This window comes from Ovis canadensis, chromosome 1 (assembly GCF_042477335.2).
Source record: "Ovis canadensis isolate MfBH-ARS-UI-01 breed Bighorn chromosome 1, ARS-UI_OviCan_v2, whole genome shotgun sequence".
Classification (NCBI taxonomy): domain Eukaryota; kingdom Metazoa; phylum Chordata; class Mammalia; order Artiodactyla; family Bovidae; genus Ovis; species Ovis canadensis.
This window is the reverse complement of record NC_091245.1, coordinates 165,294,903-165,313,952: the sequence shown is the minus strand read 5'-3', so window position 1 is coordinate 165,313,952 and position 19,050 is coordinate 165,294,903. Positions and strand designations below refer to the sequence as shown.

At 38.6% G+C, this 19,050-nt stretch overlaps 1 protein-coding gene across 4 annotated transcripts in view; it reads right to left on the bottom strand.

The window, feature by feature from the left end:
• ARL6 (ARF like GTPase 6) overlaps positions 1-15,629 on the bottom strand; it is a 54,570-nt gene extending 38,941 nt beyond the window's left edge. For 3 of the 4 annotated variants that reach the window (XR_011248718.1, XR_011248716.1, XR_011248717.1), the window contains exons 1-4: positions 15,183-15,626; positions 12,015-12,164; positions 3,982-4,043; positions 2,699-2,767 (exon numbers count right to left, since the gene is read on the bottom strand). Coding sequence is in view for 1 of the 4 variants with exons in the window: in XM_069550642.1 (XP_069406743.1) it covers positions 2,699-2,767; positions 3,982-4,043; positions 12,015-12,137 (254 nt within the window). In the remaining 3 variants the exon portion in view is untranslated. Of the gene's footprint in view, positions 1-2,698; positions 2,768-3,981; positions 4,044-12,014; positions 12,165-15,182 lie in introns of all 4 variants that reach the window. The other variant, XM_069550642.1, reaches the window with a different exon arrangement.
• Between the last annotated feature and the right edge of the window lie 3,421 nt (positions 15,630-19,050).

Sequence of the window (19,050 nt, the reverse complement as noted above, 5' to 3'; positions counted from 1 at the left end):
TCCAATTTTCATTACTATGGAAAACTTTGGGATAAACATCCTCCCAAATACATTTAAAAAATTTCTTGATACTTTAAGACCTCTTCTTAGGAACAGAATGCCTACGGATACATACATGAAGTTTTAGATAAACACTGACAAATTAGAAATGCTATATCAATTTTATAATACTATCAGCACTTTTCCCACCGCCTGGCCAGCATGGCTCTTATTCTTTTCAATTTTTTACCATCCTAACAGCATATTCGGAGAAGGCAGTGGCACCCCACTCCAGTACTCTTGGCCTGGAAAATCCCATGGGCAGAGGAGCCTGGTAGGCTGCAGCCCATGGGGTCGCTAAGAGTCGGACACGACCAAGCGACTTCACTTTCACTTTTCACTTTCATGCATTAGAGAAGGCAATGGCAACCCACTCCAGTGTTCTTGCCTAGAGAATCCCAGGGATGGGGGAGCCTGGTGGGCTGCCATCTATGGGGTCACACAGAGTCAGACACGACTGAAGCGACTTAGCAGCAGCAGCAACAGCATATTATTTTACTTTGCATTTTATTAATTTCTTGTTAAGTTCAATATATTTTCATATATTTATTAGACATTTATATATTTTTTGTGACTCACTTATTCCAGTCATAAATCAAGATTTTTAAAGTTCAATGTCATTAGTACTCACAAGCATAAAAAAATAAAACAACTTTTTAATACTATTGTCTGTTATCATTTAAAAAGATGAATGCATTTTATTACAGTCATACATTACCAGTGGATATAGAAACGGATACAATTGAAAATATATATCAAGGGCTTTAAAAACATTCAGTCACTTTGAGCCAGTAATTTCATTTCTGAAATTTATACTAAGGAAACATGAAGTATGACAAAGATTTATACAGTAATATGTTAACTGAAGAATTGTTTATAACCTTTCAAAACTGAGAATAATCTTTATGCCCAAAAACAGAGAAATGATTAAGCAAATTTTGGCATAGAAAGGAATATAAGAAAATACTGGGTTGCCATGAGAGTTACATTCTTTTTATGTTTTCATGACTTATCAGAGAATGTTAAATGAAAACTATACAGCACATGGTGCATGCTTTAGAAGGCTCCTTTCTCAGTTATGTTAAATGCTATTTCAAAACAGACGAAACATACTCAAAAGATATAAACATTAACTCCTTTCCCAGTATGCACTCTCTGTATCTTAGGCTTTATTACCTTTTTATATTCAAAGAGAAATATGCAAGAACTATACAATAATTAACATTATAGAATCAAATAAATGACAAAGGAAACTTCCTTTATAATCTCATTAGTACCCAAACAAATACTATTAATGATGCAGTACATATTATACTAAGAATTTTCTTCTCTCTGTGTATACTAAACATACATTTTTATTAAGAATAATTTTCTTTATATAACTGAGATATGACAAAAATATCATCATAAATAATTCTCAACACACATTCTTTTATGTATATGTTTGCCCAGCAGTCCCAGTCATCTGTTCTTTTCTGAAAGCAAAAATTATGGCTGGAGGGTATGAACATTTTTCATTTTAACAGATATTCAAAAATTACCCTAAAAAAGATGTTACATTATCTGTAAGAGTAGCTTCTTTTGCCAACAGTAGACTTAATCTTTTAAACCTTTTTTCAGTCTAATAGATTAAAATGCACTTGTTCTTTCACAGTCAGAAAAATATGCCTACAGGAAATTTACTATTATTGTAGATTTCTGAACAGTAACCATATTCAGCATTCCACCTACAGTGTATCTAAAATATTCCTGAATTCACTAACTTCTTCCAAAAAGATTTTAAAGAAAAAGAATGTTAAAATCAGAAAAAAATTTCCTTTAAGTACTATTTTTATGTAATATTACATTTTCTGTAATAAAATTTTTTAAGTATTAAATACATTTTTTAAAAAAGTTGTTTACCAAATAATTGGAAGAGGAATTTTAGAAACCCTATACTAAAAACTCAAGTTGCCTTAATAACAAAAATACCTCACATTTCCCCCAGAGAATTTAATGCAGGATACCACAAACATAGCATATTTGGATCCTAGCAACTTGATAGCTGTTAATCTGAAGTAACTGGTGAGCACCTGACTTGCACACGCAGCAAAACATCTCGTTTATAACTGCTTGTTGAATGAATGGATCAACTGTTGGTGCTGCTATTTTAACTAAATTTATTCAGTAATTATTTACTGATCTGTGTGCCCAGAATCATACTTGATCTTGAAGAAATAATCTGAATAGGGAAAAAATCCAACCCCCTTGATTATATAGTTATAAGATTAGAGAAATATGAATGGTTAAGTGCTGTGTCAACACTGGGGCCAGAATAATTGGGCATCTCCACAATAAATGGAATCTCCACAGAGGAGGTGACTTTTGAGCTAGTCCTTAAAGAATGAATATATCAACCTTAAGCTGCAGAGAAGTAGAGTAGAACAGGACATTAAAAACAGAGACAACAGAGCATGCAAGGCCCAAGGTTATGAAGAATCTGAAGCATTTGACAAATAATGTCAAGTATGATTATTTTTTTTTTAAAACTTAGAATGTATACTTAAATTACATAAAAATAAACATTGCAATCTAGCCCATGTAATCATTTGGATTTCTAATCACTACTTGTTGTTAAAATATAGCCATCTAGTTAACCAACATTTGCAAACATACTTACTTATAATAGTGTTCCCAGAGATTTCTGTATCTTCCTTGACCTGACATGTCAAACACTGTAAAAGACAAACTATAAAACAAAACAAACAACAACAAAAAATTATTACATTATAAGCTACTAAAACTTTAAATTATTATCAATCAAACCACCCTTGAGTATACAGTGTTCCAACTTGTGCCAGCTTTCAAGTACAAGTGCCACAGAATAAATTTTTTTAATATAAAGATGATTTTATAATAGTAACATATAAAAATATATTTTTCTTTGCTAGTGAAATTATAATAGTCAGAACATGGAATAAACCTAGATGTCCATCAGCAGAGGAATGGATAAGAAAGCTGTGGTACATATACACAATGGAGTATTAGCCATTAAAAAGAATACATATGAATCAGTTCTAATGAGGTGGATGAAACTGGAACCTATTATACAGAGTGAAGTAAGCCAGAAAGAAAAACACCAATACAGTATAATAACGCATATATATGGAATTTAGAAAGACGAAACTCCAATACTTTGGCTACCTCATGCGAAGAGTTGACTCATTGGAAAAGACTCTGATGCTGGGAAGGATTGGGGGCAGGAGGAGAAGGGGATGACAGAGGATGAGATGGCTGGATGGCATCACTGACTCAATGGACATGAGTCTGAGTAAACTCCGGAGTTGGTGATGGACAGGGAGGCCTGGCGTGCTGCAATTCATGGGGTTGCAAAGAGTCGGACATGACTGAGGGACTGAATTGAACTGAACAATAACCCTGTATGCGAGACAGCAAGAGAGACACAGATGTATAGAACAGTCTTTTGGACTCTGTGGGAGAGGGCGAAGGTGGGATGATTCGGGAGAATAGCATTGAAACATGTATATTATCATATGTGAAATGAATCGCCAGTCCAGGTTTGATGCATGAGACGGGGGCTCGGGGCTGGTGCACTGGGATGACCCAGAGTGATGGGATGGGGAAGGATGTGGGAGCGGGGTTCAGGATGGGGAAAACATGTACACTCGTGGCGGATTCATGTCAATGTATGGCAAAACCAATACAATATTGTAACTAGCCTCCAATTAAAATAAATAAATTTATATTAAAAACAATTTAAAAAAGAGTTTATCTAAATTCTAAATTCTGAAGAATATTCCAGAGATAGTAGTACAAATATTTTAACGTCAGTGGGCTTCTGAAACAACAGATTCCTTTTTCTAATAGCAGGAATAACTAGATACATCTAATACCATTTTTCACCCCCAACTTCTTAATCACAAGTTTAATAAAATGAATTACCTAGACGATTTGAATTTCTGTATGCTGAATCCTATTGTTGGAACTATATCTTGAGACTGAGCCTTTAAGAAAAGAGACAAAGTTTAGAAATTTGCAATTACCGAAGATGCATTTTTCCTCAGGTTAAAAGAAAAGCACCCAGTTTTCCCAATTCTAAAATCTGCCACTAAGAAAATGAAAGGATTAAACAAAATCATAATTTTTGCAAGGAGATCATTGTGTGTGAATTCTTTATAGAAGTTTAAGGTTTACTAATTATAAATCTGCATAATGTGTGTCTTAATTCACATTTTGAGGCTTGCTGAAAGTTACCATCAACTTAAAATAGTTTCACAAGTCTCTTTTAGCTCACATATAGGACTTCCTAATCCTTCATACTTATTGAGTTTGCAAATGCTACAGAGGGGCTTCCCAGGTGGCACTACTGATAAAGAACCTGTCTGCCAATGTAGGAGACGTAAGAGAGGTGGGTTCGATCCCTGGGTCAGGAAGAGCCCCTGGAGGCAGGCATGGCAATCCACTCCAGTATTCTTGCCTGGAGAATCCCATGGATAGAGGAGCCTGGCAGGATACTGTCCATGGGGTTGCAGAGAGTCAGACACGACTGAAACGACTTAGCAAGCAGGACACGTGCTACAGAGGATTGTTTTCATGTCTACATGGTGACTATACATGGCCTCTGCTTTCATGGAATTTATAATCTAGAGAAGGTAAACAACAATAAACAACTGAGATACCAATTTTGAACAGTGCTAAGTGCAATGAAAGGTGATTGAGGGTGGGAGGCAATGGGGTAGAGGAGGGTTAGTTTAGCAATAAGCCTGTCTGAGAGAGGTGACATCTCACCCAGTAAATGTTAAGAAGGAAAAAAGCTATGACAAGATCTGGGCAAAGAACAATCCAGTCAAAGGAAATAGCCAGGGCAATGACTGCAAGGAAGGGAAGAACTCACCACTCAGGAAAAGTTGAAGGCCTGTATGTCTAAAATATATTTATTAAGGGAAAGACTGTATGTAACCAAGCGAGAGAGGTGGGGCCATGGTGGAGATTGAGTGGAAAAGAGACTGCAAGAGGGCAAGAGTATAATGGGAGACCTGCTGACATGATCCACAGGCAAGTAAAAGACCTTAAATTGACAAGTTAACTTGCCAATTAAGTTAACTTAATTGTACCATCAAAACTTTCTCCTTTGGAATAGAAGTCCACTCACTTTCTGACCCAGATGCCTAAGAGTTATTCTTGACTCCTTCTTTATTTTACATCCCCTATACAACAATTCTCTAAGCTTTATTGATTCTGCCTCACTAACTTAGCTTAGGTCCTCATCATTTCTTGCTTCAAATTACTACAACAGCCTCCTGATTACTCCTAACTGCTAGTACAACATCTGAACAAGTTACTTCTCTAAGCCTGAGTTTTCTTAAATGTAAAATATATTACTATCCTTAACTCTTAATGTTTTCATGAGAATTAAGTAAGCCAATCGATGCAAAATACCAGTGTCTGGTCCATAGTAAACACTCAACAAATGGTTGTTATCATTAAGAATTACTCTCTTACTGATTTTAGTTTCATACCCCAGTCTTCTTCATACTGCCAAAAGTGTAACCTAAAAAAAAAATTTCCCTTTGAGTTAATCATGTTGCTTTTATGTAAAAAGAGGAGGAGTAGAGGGAAAATTGCTGCCTCACATCAGTATGTTCACTTTGGTAGTTTAGTCCTGAAAATTTAAAATTCAAATGGAAAGACATAAGGTGAAAGGTCCCTGGAGCTTGGTCACCTTGACAGTAATGTGCTAGTGAAAAGACTTCCCAGAGCTGCCCTGATTTTGGCTTTCTGAAATTTGTTTACTCAGCTTTCCCTTCTAGTCTGTGAGCTGCCTAGTATTCTTCCAAAAATCTCTCTCTTTATGTTAGACAGAATTTATTTCCTGTTACTCAGATTCTTACCTCATATCTTAGGGGTCCTTCATTGTACAACAAACTTTGGAATAAAGAGTTTCCTAATTTTTGTTGTCCTAAAATACAATACTGTTTTGATTTTATGAATTTTCATGTGCCAAAGTGATAAAACCATCAGCTATTATTATTAGGAAAAAATAACAATAAAACAACCCACTCCAGTGTTCTTGCCTGGAGAATCTCAGGGACGGGGGAGCCTGGTGGGCTGCCGTCTGTGGGGCCACACAGAGTCGGACATGACTGAAGCGACTTAGCAGCAGCAGCAACAATAATAATAAATAGTTGAACGTTTAAAGAAATCTCAGAAAATATAGCTCAAATGAGTAGCCTTGAACTATAATTCTAATCACCGAACTGTAATTAGAAATTGGCTAGCCTGTCCATAACCACCCAGTTTCTTTACAAACTCTTTGTGTTTCCAGAGAAGCTACCCTTTAATTTTCTGTTTTAACAGGGATAAAATTAATCAACTTTCTTTTCTTTTCTTCACTTCTAAAGTTCTAGTGGAAGATAATTAGAAAGAAGAAACTCCACTAATTAATTAGGACAGGACATGATATGTGAGCTGGTACTTTCAGATTCAAGTGTGATTCATTTTCCTCTAAAGAATCCTGAAATAGTCTTCACTGATTAATTTCCCCCTGCTCTATTCAGGAACAAATACATTTGATGATTCTCTAAGTTGGACAGGGGATGTTTACAAACCAAGGGAAGAGTGCAGGAATTAATACCTAAGTGGATTAGGCCATCTGAGACAACCCAGTAATAGACCAGTATCAGTAAGACTAGAACAAGGTTTCCAAGAGAGGCCCTATTTGGTAAGTTTTACTAAATCTGTTGAAAATGATATCCTTGGTATGATTAATAATCATTCCCTGCCCAAAAATGAAAATTAAAAAATCACCCATCAGTCCATTTGTACAAAATTACATTTAACTATTAAGAAATATTCTAGGTATTTGGGAAATCCCACGGAGAGAAGCCTGGCAGTCTACAGTCCATAGGGCTGCTAAGAGTCAGACTTGCCTTAGTGACTAAAACAACATTATTGAACAATGTAAGATCTATGCTCTTATGAATTTAATTTTATGATGAAGAAAATGTAATAACTGATCAACTGAATATATGAAGCAATTTCAGATTGTTTTAAATGTTAAGAATATAAAACTGGATGACAAGATAGAATGAGAGCGTTTATGTTAGGGAATGGGGCAAAAGTTAGAATTTTAGAAGAAAGGTGTTAATAGAGCACATCTCTTAGTATGACACTAAGACTAGATTCTTGAAAAGTTATCAGGTTAAAATTACCTCTTTTCTCTCCTTATCAGTTTAGAAAAGATCAGCAACTTTAACATATTAACAACAAATGAACATTAAGAGAGCTTAATGTTAAAAACCAGTTTGGATGCAGGAAGTATCTAGTTATCTAGAAACTGACTTTATCCCTCTGCAAAAACATATAAGAGACTATTTTACTATAAAATGAGACTTGTAATTTCTTTCAAGACATTTCCTAATAGAGGATCATATATTTCTATTCAGTTCAGTTTAGTCGCTCACTGGCGTCTGACTCTTTGTGACCCCATGGACTGCAGCACACCAGGTCTCCCTGTCCATCACCAACTCCCAGAGTTTACCCAAACTCATGTCCATTGAGTCGGTGATGCCATCCAACCATCTCATCCTCTGTCGTCCCCTTCTCCTCCTGCCTTCGATCTTTCCCAGCATCATGGTCTTTTCCAATGAGTCAGTTCTTTGCATGATGGGGCCAAAGTATTGGAATTTCAGCTTCAGCATCAGTCCTTCCAATGAACACTCAGGACTGATCTCCTTTAGGATGGACTAGTTGGATCTCCTTGCAGTCCAAGGGATTCTCAAGAGTCTTCTTCAACACCACAGTTCAAAAGCATCACTTCTTTGGCGCTATACTTTCTTTATAGTCCAACTCTCACATCCATACGTGACTACTGGAAAAACCATAGCCTTGACTAGACAGACCTTTGTTGGCAAAGTAATGTCTCTGCTTTTTGATTTCTATTACTCACCTCAATTCATTAAAAATAATATTTCTCATAGTGGATATAAGCTCACAAGAGACTGTTCTTGGGTTCAAAGGTACGGAGGAAGCAAGTGTTTTATCTGTGCCTGGGTGACAAGTTTTAGGGCTTTTAAGAAGTCCCATTTCAAGTGTCCTCTTGGCTATAATCATGAAGTTGTTGTTGTTTTTAAGTAAAACAACTTACTCTGCTCTCAGAAGGTAGAGGTCAATTGCTCTGAGGAGACAGGATAGTTGCCTAAAGATTAACGCTCAGAAAGTGGTGTCAGAAATTAGATGATCCCCTTAAAAATAGCCCTGGAGTTAGTCTAGGCTAGTTCCATAATTCACCAGTGGTAGCAGAGAGATGCATATGCTGGAAAACAAAAGATTAATTAAAAAGCCTCAGTAATTGGCTGCATGCCCAGATGTTCCTGAGGGCTCTCCCTGACTAGAATAATGTGTTAGGCAGGGTCAGCAGGTCTTGCACAGGACTAGTCTGAAATTGGGATATTAGATATTTTAAGATGGTAGACTGAGCTCAAGATGCCTCCTTCCCCTGCTGCCCCAAATGATCAATAATGTTTAGAGAAGAAAGCTGTTCCCATCCATATCAAAGATTATTCCTACAGTAATAACCATGTCTTGGGACAGAAGATCACTATACTGTTGGGGATGATGGAAAGAGATAACATAATTTCCATTTTGTTCTTTGAATGTCATTTCTGCCAATCTGAGTACAGTAGGCACCAGGGGGCTGACACACTTTGGTACTATTAACTGTGGCTCTGGTTTCCATAATTTTGTATTTATTTGACACAACTTTTACAAAAAAATTTCTTTTGAAGATATTCCTTGATGTAGAAAAAAATGGAAATCTCTCTTATAGAATAGGACCTTACCTGAAGAACTTCCTTATAATCTTGCTCCCTTATGCTACTAGGCTTACCTGCAGAAGTGCTGCACATCACCAGCCACTAAGTTTCTTAATATTAGCCCAGGTTGATCCACTGACAGCCAAACCATCCGTGGAACTAATTATGGACCCAACCACAGCTGGGTATGGTTCTCTAAATTCAATCTGGACTCCATTCAAGTGGGTAGGGGAGAAGGCAATGGCACCCCACTCCAGTACTCTTGCCTGGAAAATCCCATGGCCGGAGGAGCCTGGTGGGCTGCAGTCCATGGGGTTGCTAAGAGTCGGACACGACTGAGAGACTTCACTTTCACGCATTGGAGAAGGAAATGGCAACCCACTCCAGTGTTCTTGCCTGGAGAATCTCAGGGATGGCATGGTGGGCTGCCGTCTATGGGGTCGCACAGAGTCGGACACGACAGTAGTAGTAGCAGCAAACCTAGACAAGCAGGGTATCTCCCTGAGGAGGAAAGCTTGAATTCTGGGACATGAATCATAACTCAAGAGAGTGTTAGCAAGTCCTCTGGCCAGAACTAAACCTTGCCCTCCAAAATTAGTATTTCAATAAAACTGGAATTTTTTTTAAATCTCTGATTTTAGCGCATCTATTTCAGCTGATTTCCAACTTGATTGGAGAGCCCCTTAAAACACCTAAATTACCTTCTAACTCCATTTTCAACTTCTTATCCCAGCTGCCTCAAACTAACTGCCATTTGAAAATACACCAGTAGTTAGTTGTTTCACATGGCAAACTCTCTCACGTGGAAGAAGGGAATGATGACCACAAGAAAAGAAATGATGGCATTTTTGTAATTTGAGAGCAATCTCAAACTAAACAGAAGTAAAAATGAAGCTGTTGGGGAAAAGGTGGTGGGGGACAGTAGGAGTTCTTATTCTGCCCAACCTGAAGCACTATTTGGAGGCAATGAAGTCCACTTTCAATTACCATATTTAGGAGAAATGCTTCCTACTATCCAGCCTGTCAGTCATTAAGAGCACTAGTTTCCTAATTTTGAACCATCTGCTCGATTTATGGTGGGCTGCTGTTTATGGGGTCACACAGAGTTGGACATGACTGAAGTGACTTAGCAGCAGCAGCAGCTCAATTTATATGCAGGCTATATATTTTTTCATCAAATTTTCCATTGATTGACTAATGGTTTTTATCTAGATAAAAGTATTTACAACTGTCAATGTTAACTGTTTACCTCTATCTACTCTCCTATTCTTTCATACTTTGTTGTTGTTTAGTCACTAAGTCAAGTCCAACTCTTTGCAACCCTATGAACTGTAGTCTGCCAGGCTCCTCTGTCCATGGGATTTCCCAGGCAAAAATACTGGAGTGGGTTGCCATTTCCTTCTCCATAGAACCTTTACAACCCAGGGATCAAATTCACTTCTCCTGCACTGGCAGGTGGGATCTTTACCACTGAGCCACCAGGGAAGCCCCTCTTTCGTACTTACAGGACCCCTATTACTAATGGAAGCAGCAATATGTCCTGCTTTAAAAAAAAAAAAATCCAGCCTCATTTACAGATAGGGTAGCCAGTGAGGTGAAAGAGTAGTTAGTTGAGGCTTCTGAGTAAGTTCCTTAAAGAGGACTTATTTGGCAGGAAGACTTATTCTTTTGCTTGTTCTTTTCCCATCCCTGCAACTTAAGATATAGACAGCATATTAAAAAGCAGAGACCTTATTTTGCCAACAAAGGTCCGTCTAGTCAAGGCTATGGTTTTTCCAGTAGTCACGTATGGATGTGAGAGTTGGACTGTGAAGAAGGCTGAGTGCTGAAGAATTGATGCTTTTGAACTGTGGTGTTGGAAAAGACTCTCAAGAGTCCCTTGGACTGCAAGGAGATCCAACCAGTCCATCCTAAAGGAGATCAGTCCTGAGTGTTCTTTGGAAGGACTGATGCTAAAGCTGAAACTCCAATACTTGGCCACCTGATGCAAAGAACTGACTCACTGGAAAAGACCCTGATGCTGGGAAAGATTGAAGGCAGGAGGAAAAGGGGATGACAGAGGATGAGATGGTTGGATGGCATCACCAACTCAATGGACATAAGTTTGGGTAGGCTCCAGGAGTTGGTGATGGACAGGGAGGCCTGGCATCCTGCAGTACATGGGGTCGCAGAGAGTCAGACACAACTGAGCAACTGAACTGAACTGAGGATAGTTAACTAAGATGGCCATGTGGAGATTCCGAAGACCCTGAAGAAAATCAGGCACTAAGGATAGCAGAGAGGAAAGATGGAAGGTGCCTGGACCATGCAGCTGCCACACCAGCCCTGGAATATTTCTTCTGGACTCACTGAGATGACAGAAAAAGAACCCTCCATCTTCAGTCCACCATTATGCGGGTTTTCTTTATATAAAGCAGAACCTAATTGTAGCTTATACTTCCCAGATGGCACAGTAGTAAAGAATCAGCCTTCCAATGCAGGAGGTACAAGACGTTTGATCCCTGGGTGGGGAAGATCCCCTGGAGTAGGAAATGGCAACCAACTCCAGTATTCTTGCTTGGAAAATTCCATGGACAGAGGATTGTCAGGCTATACTCCATGGGGTTGCAAAGAGTTAAACAAGACTGGGCACACAGCACAACTGGGCACACAGCACAACATAACTCATACATTATGTGATGAATGTGCTAGCTTATATATATATTTCACTTATTTAAATAATACATTCATGTACTTATGACTTACATGACTTAAAGTCATCTTGCTTGCTACTACCGATACGCACGTAACACTCTTGGGAAACTGGCTAATTATCCACAGAATCTGTAAAAATGATCCACCTTTCCCTTTGTTTTGCTCCTCTTGTAAAGAGAAAGTCAAAACGAAGGCAATGCTACCTGAACGTAAACTCCACAAATTTTTGAAGCGCTTTTGAGAAGGAAAGGCATTTGGAGAATATTCCAGTTTAAATAGTCAAGATTTACCTACATATCAGCATAAAATACACTTCATGTTATGGCTGGCTGATACTTATTACTTTACTAAAGGTATCACAAATTTAATAAGATTTCATAATGTGACAATGATGTTACAATGACAGACAAAATAATCCTCCATTAGCTTTAGCAGAAAATACATAATGTATCTAATAAATATACTTACATTTGTAGGTTTAAGTTTATTAATGATTGTTGTTTTGCCACTATTATCCAGCCCAAGGCACAAAACATGAACTTCCTTCTTTTTGAGGCCAAGCAAGCCTGAAAGTCTGTCTAGCAATCCCATAATGTGAGGCAAGGATTCACAAATCAACTGCAAGTCAGGGGGAAAAAAAATTAACACGGGCATCTTAAATATGGAGAATATAAGCATACGTACCCCAAATTTTTAGAATTTAAAGTCAGTGATATTGTGAAAACCATGTCAATGTAGCTTTGCATTTAGTAAACAGAGTTTAAGCTGATTACCAGAAAGGAGTCTTAACTGAAATGCAGATTGGCAGCTAATAACCCCCAGCAACACAGAATAATGCCCTTGAAATAACTGTACATTTCTTATTGTAACTTATAATACTTAAGAACAAAATGTGATTTATTTAGTATCCTATGGAGTCTACCATTTGTGATACTTGAGAATATCTGCAGCCTTTTCTGGAAATCTGGAAATATATAGGTAGTGATGTTCATATGGAGCCTGCTGCTCAAATAGAAAGTAGAAGGCAGACCAGAATAACAAAAAAACTGAAATTTTAGGCTGCCTCATTTGAGTTCACTGGTTAAATCTTTTTCTAAAGCTAATCCCATTGTTGAATTTTGCAATAATATGAGGTAATAAATATTAAATTCACCATTTTTGTTTGCTGACTATATTCAGTTCAGACAGAAACAAAAAATCCTGATTTATCTTCATCTTAACTTTTTCTTTGTCCTCACATATCTTGGTAGTTTTGTAAGTCAACACAAATCCATTTGGGAAGGTTATGTATAAAACATATACATACAAACTGAGTATTGTAAAGTAAAATAAAGTAAAAATAAAAATTAAAAAAAAATAAAACACATACACACAAACTGAACCTTAATACATTTTTGTTTCTTTGAAATTATAACTTATATGAAATTATCTGTTAAGTATTTTTAAAAGAATTTTAACTAGTGTACTAGTGAAGAATATGAGCGTAAATACCCATCTTACATTTTAATCTCCTTTTCTCAAATACTATAAAGATTTCCTTGTTAATCTGTTCCTGAAGTCCCTATTCATTTATTAATTCTTTCTTTGAAAAAAAATCCTTCAAATGCAAACTTTCAAAAAAACTCCATCAGCAACGCAAATGTGTAAGTATTTTGATGTCAAGTAAAATTACTGATGACATATGGCTGGCTATGTGATAACTTTATGGCTATTCATACCCTTCCAAGGTACTGTTAGATTTAGACTTCAAATCTCCAAATGAAAATTCCCAAAGGTACTTCCTTTGGGGAAACCACCATCCCAGTCCCTCAAAACATTAAACTGTGGTGGGAGAAGAGAGATACATACCTCTTTTGGCAGCCCTCAACTGTGACAGGGACTGCTACGGCAGTAACCACTATATACCTGTATTCTAAACATTTCCTATTACTCTCCAAACCACCATTTTCAAAGTTCTCTAAATACTAGTCTCATCTCTATCTAGAAACTTGCCATCTTACAGCTCCTTCAGTATTGCTTATTCCATACCAAAAAGGCAAGACCATACCTTGAAGGATGTGAGGATGCAGCAACTTGAAATAAGAAGTTTCCAAGACAACTACATCTGAAAGGAGGCTGCATCATCAGTTTCGGTTAGGCCCCTTCACGGATCATTATGAACAGAAATTTCAAAACTGAAATTGGAAAATGATGCGCAGAAGGGAAGTTGCAGTGCCCTAACCAAACACAGGGCCATGGTTGTCTTACCCAAGGGATGGGTTTCATTTGAGATACTCTGCTTGTGTTGCTTGAATCGACTTTGCTCCTTGTGGTAGAGATTCAAATCTCACTCAATCCATTCCTTTAAATCTCAGCTTAAGGACAGGCATTTGTAGAATCTACTTTAAGTTAGCCTTTTGATATCATGAAACAATTCATACAGATCATTTTAATTTAAATTTGCCATTACTCACTTTGCTATTAATTATACTAAGCATACTGATACAGTCTTGTGTCTTGTTTTTCATTTCTGATAGGATTTTGACAATTTAAAAAATATGACCACTTCTTGTATCATCCCCCTCTGAGCAGGGCATTGACTGTTAAAAGCCTGATATCTGAATATTTGTTTTTTCACAGAACCTTGGATTTTGATTTTCCGTTCCCTTTTCCTAGATTATCAAACACCTGATGCTTGTCACTGAAATGCTTTGGGACACACAACTGAAAACAGAAGTCAGCTGTTCTAAAAGACATAATTACATTTATTGAAGTTGCTTTGTAAACAAGTTTGAGTCAGCTAATTGGATTAGTATTTCTGAAGATGGAATCAGGGCATCTGTATTTTAAAGAAACACTGTTTCTGATGAAGAGTCACTATTGAGAATTTGAGACTTTTAGAATAAAGTCTAAAATTTCATGCATAACTTTTAAACTTGTACACAACTTGGCGCCAATCCACCTTTCCAGTTTCTTATTTTACTGTTTCCTCTCTCTGCACACCAGACAATCAAATTCCCTTAGCTGTTATCTGAGAAACCGCTTTTTTTTCTTTTGGTCGCGCGCGGGGCATGTGACGATATTAGCTCCCCAACCAGGGATGGAAGCTGTGCCCCCTGCAGTGGAAGCGCGGAGGCTCAACTACTGAACCGCCAGGCAAGTCACAGAAACTGCTTTCTAAAGAGCCTTTTAAACTTGTTTTCAGAAAATCCTGAAGAATTTGGACGTTATCCACAGTTAAGAGCTTGGAAGGTAAGGCTACAGGGAGAGAGGAGTCGAGCAGAGGAAACACCATAAGAGGTACTTTGTAACTCTATAAAAATGTTTTCAGGGAGAATTACAGAACACTCTTCCTATCCCCAATAAACATTTTTATTCAGCTTTCAGTTTTTGATGGTGAAATTTCAATTACACTTTCTACACAGCAAACGAAAAGGCCCCAGTTGGACAGTGTTAAAACCATCCAATAAAACAGAAATTCACCCAAAGCAGTTCAATGAGTTTTCTGAGCCACCAGCCCACTTTTTTTTTTTTTTAGTCCTCACACATTAGAAACAACTACACGGAGTGAAAAGCATGAGGAAGAGCAATTCTAAAACTGGTGGCGGCGGGGGCTCCGGGCGGCTCTGGATACAAACACCGGGGTTGAGGAGATACCTGCTCTTTGCGGTTAGCCTTGTGGGCCCGGGAGCTGCTGAAGAACAGGAATGAACGCACTCGCTCGTCTCCGCCTCGGGGATGGGAATGTGGTGCGGGTGCTCTGGATACCTTTCTCTCTAGGCCTCCACAGAAAGGATGCCTGGACCAGAGCAAAGCCGCCTCCACAAGTTGGGTAAAGGGGTAGCAGTCTCTTCCTCAGCCCAAGTATCATCGGCTGGGCAGGCGCCTCGGTGCGTGGCGTTCCCCCGGCAACCGGAGGTTCTTCCGGTCCGGGGCCACGCCTCCTCAGCAGTCTTAGCGCGTCTGCCGCCTTGCTCCTGTTAAAGGGATTGACGAGCTTCCCAAAATGCCTGAGGAACAGTGAGGAGTATTAAAAAAGTGTGAGCAAGGGTGACGGGTTGAACTGCCGCCTCCCAGCCAGGAACCGCGCAGCCCCGCTGTGGAGCATGATGGGAGTTGTAGGCGCGCGCATAGCCTGCTGGGAGGTGCTTGGCGTCCGTGTGGGCCAAGGGCTTTTCTCTCGGCGCGTTCTCCCCACCCTTTCGGGAATGTCAGTCTCAGGGATCAGCGCTCCCTGCCGCGTCGGGGGCATAGAGGAGTGTGAATTTCCGTCGAGCACAGGTGCAGTGTGGTGGCTACAACTACAGGACCCGACTGTGCGCTCTAGGGCGAGGAGTGCGGGGGAATTGCCTCGTTGCCTATCGCATCCACCCTCTTCCAGGCTCTGCGAGGCCTCAGGTCCAAGAGTCCTGGGGAAGCAGAACTGTTCGTGTAAGCAGGGAGAGGAGATAAACTCGCAGGCATTTTTCGGCAAAGGAAGTCTGCCTGTAACCGGGCTACTGAGCTGTCTGATCTCTAGAGATTTCCATGAGGCATAATCTCTTATGATTAGATTACAGTCCCCAGAAGCAAATCGGCAGCTGGTCCGGAAGGGAATCAGTAGTTTGAATGCTTCAAGTTAGCTACCCTCTTAAGATGCTCTGGGGTTTTATAGTAATGGACTTCCCTTGTGGCTCAACTGGTAAAGAATCTACCTGGGTAAAGAATCTACCTGCAATGTGATAGACCTGGGTTTGATCCCTGGGTTGGGAAGATCCCTGGAGAAGGGAAAGGCTACCCACTCCAGTATTCCGGCCTGAAGAATTCCATAGATCCATTTGGGTCGCAAAGAGTCGGACACGACTGAGAGTCTTTCACTTTCACTTTAGCAAACGGATTCATCTCCTTTGTTAGCCATGAATATGAGATTATTTACCCCCTCCAACTACCTCATGTTATGTTTACTACCCTACCTGTTCTTTCGCTTTTCAATATTTTTGCCTATTAAGTGGATTGCGTGCGTGCGTATGTGCTAAGTCGCTTCAGTCGTGTCCCACTCTGAGACCCTATGGACCAAAACCTGCCAGGCTCCTCTGTCCATGAGATTCTCCAGGCAGGAATACTGGAGTGGGTTGCCATTTCCTTCTCCAATTAAGTGGATTAAGAGAGTGAAAAAGAGACTAGAAGGAATTATATATTGATAAAAGTAATAATGGGAGAAAGGTTGTATTTGCATGATCATGAGGTGCTTTTTCTTTTTTTCCAAATTTTCAAATGTGACTCTATTATTTTTTACAATGGAAAAATGTGGTTCTGGGCTAGCGACTCTGTTGAAAGACAAAAACTAGTAAAGCACAAAACCCCGAAAACCTATAGCTGCATATCCAAAAGAACTTATTGACCAAGTCTTTGGAAAAAATGGAATATGGAAATAAATTCTTCCTTATTGTGTGGCCTTAGGCCAAATAACCCTGCTCTATTGTTCAGCTTCCTCACCTTCAAAAACATTATATAGCTCATTTGGTGGTTTTGAGGAATAAACAGGTAACAGAAGTATGTATGTTTGACACGTAGTAGGTGTTCAATAAATAATTTCCTGTCCACCTTTGTCCTGAAATTTTTATTATATGGATAAGATTTTTAAATGTGGTCCTTTAACTTCTGACTAAATAAATTTTACAGCAAGGTGTTGATTATTTTTCTGTGTATCTGGATTTTGCAACTCACTTTGAAAAAAGTTGGAAGTGAAGTGCTTACCTTTTTTTTTCTTAGAGCTAAGCAGAAATCTTATGTTTCAGGAAACTACAGAGGACAGACTTAGTTTTCTTGTTTGGAATTGATGTTTTCTGGCTGGATTGAGTTCTGTTTTTGATTAGTACAAAACATTTCGTGAAAACTGGAAACAAAATGGAGAGATGGGATATCCAATTTTTCAGTCAATTTAAGCAGATGGTATAATTCATCTGAAAAATTAGCTAAGTGAATTTTTAGGGTACATAATTCTCTCACAAAAATTTAGCTAGGTAAATAGTTACCTTAGATATTTGTAGTTGCTGTGTTGGCTTCTTATTATTAGAGTTGAAACAGTGGTATAAAACCCACAGTCTAGTCAATAATCTGGAAAATGCCAGTTTTGAAACTAACAACCTTAAAAAAAGTAAATATTCCATATGGTAGAATCTGCCGTTTTGGGGCTTTGCCAACCCAAACAGATCTCAACAATACACTCACAATTCAGCATACAAATTGGTTTCACTTGATTTAAAAAGTTAGTTTGGCTCTCCTCATTATGAGAATGAGACGCTTTAATAGTCATATTTAATTTTATGAGGGCTACTTAAGATACCTGTTTAAGGAAAGAAAATTTCAAGTACTCTATTACCAGATAAATTTCATACTGGCTTTTGGAACGATATAGAATTCTAAATGAGAGAAGAATGAGATATGATGAATACAGCTCTATTCTGACTAACTCATGATACTTTTAATGTCTTTACTTATGAAGAATTTTTAAAAAAACTACAGAAAATCCACGATTTGTAATATACTGGAAGTTCTTGGAATGAAATGTTGGTGGTCTAAAGCTGAACAGTTGTACATTATTTGTATCTTTTGGTCATCTGCAATTTGTATACAGTATTACCTATGCAATGAGCATTTAATTTATTTGAATCACACAATATTTTGCTGATATAAAATCACTACAAAAATATGTACTAATTATTTATAGTGATTTATGTCACCCTGCTTATTTAACTTATATGCAGAGTACATCATGAGAAACGCTGGACTGGAAGAAACAAAAGCTGGAATTAAGATTGCTGGGAGAAATATCAATAACCTCAGATATGCAGATGACACCACCCTTATGGCAGAAAGTGAAGAGGAACTAAAAAGCCTCTTGATGAAAGTGAAAGAGGAGAGTGAAAAAGTTGGCTTAAAGCTCAACATTTAGAAAACGAAGATCATGGCATCCGGTCCCATCACTTCATGGGAAATAGATGGGGAAACTGGAAACAGTGTCAGACTTTATTTTTCGGGGCTCCAAAATCACTGTAGATGGTGACTGCAGCCATGAAATTAAAAGACGCTTACTCCTTGGAAGAAAAGTTATGACAAACTTAGATAGCATATTCAAAAGCAGAGACGTTACATTGCTGACTCAGGTCCGTCTAGTCAGGGCTATGGTTTTTCCAGTAGTCATGTATGGATGTGAGAGTTGGACTGTGAAGAAGGCTGAGCACCAAAGAATTGATGCTTTTGAACTGTGGTGTTGGAGAAGACTCTTGAGAGTCCCTTGGACTGCAAGGAGATCCAACCAGTCCATTCTGAAGGAGATCAGCCCTGGGATTTCTTTGGAAGGAATGATCCTAAAGCTGAAACTCCAGTACTTTGGCCACCTCATGTGAAGAGTTGACTCATTGGAAAAGACTGTGATGCTGGGAGGGATTGCAGGCAGGAGGAGAAGGGGACGACAGAGGATGAGGTGGCTGGATGGCATCACTGACTCGATGGACGTGAATCTGAGTGAACTCTGGGACTTGGT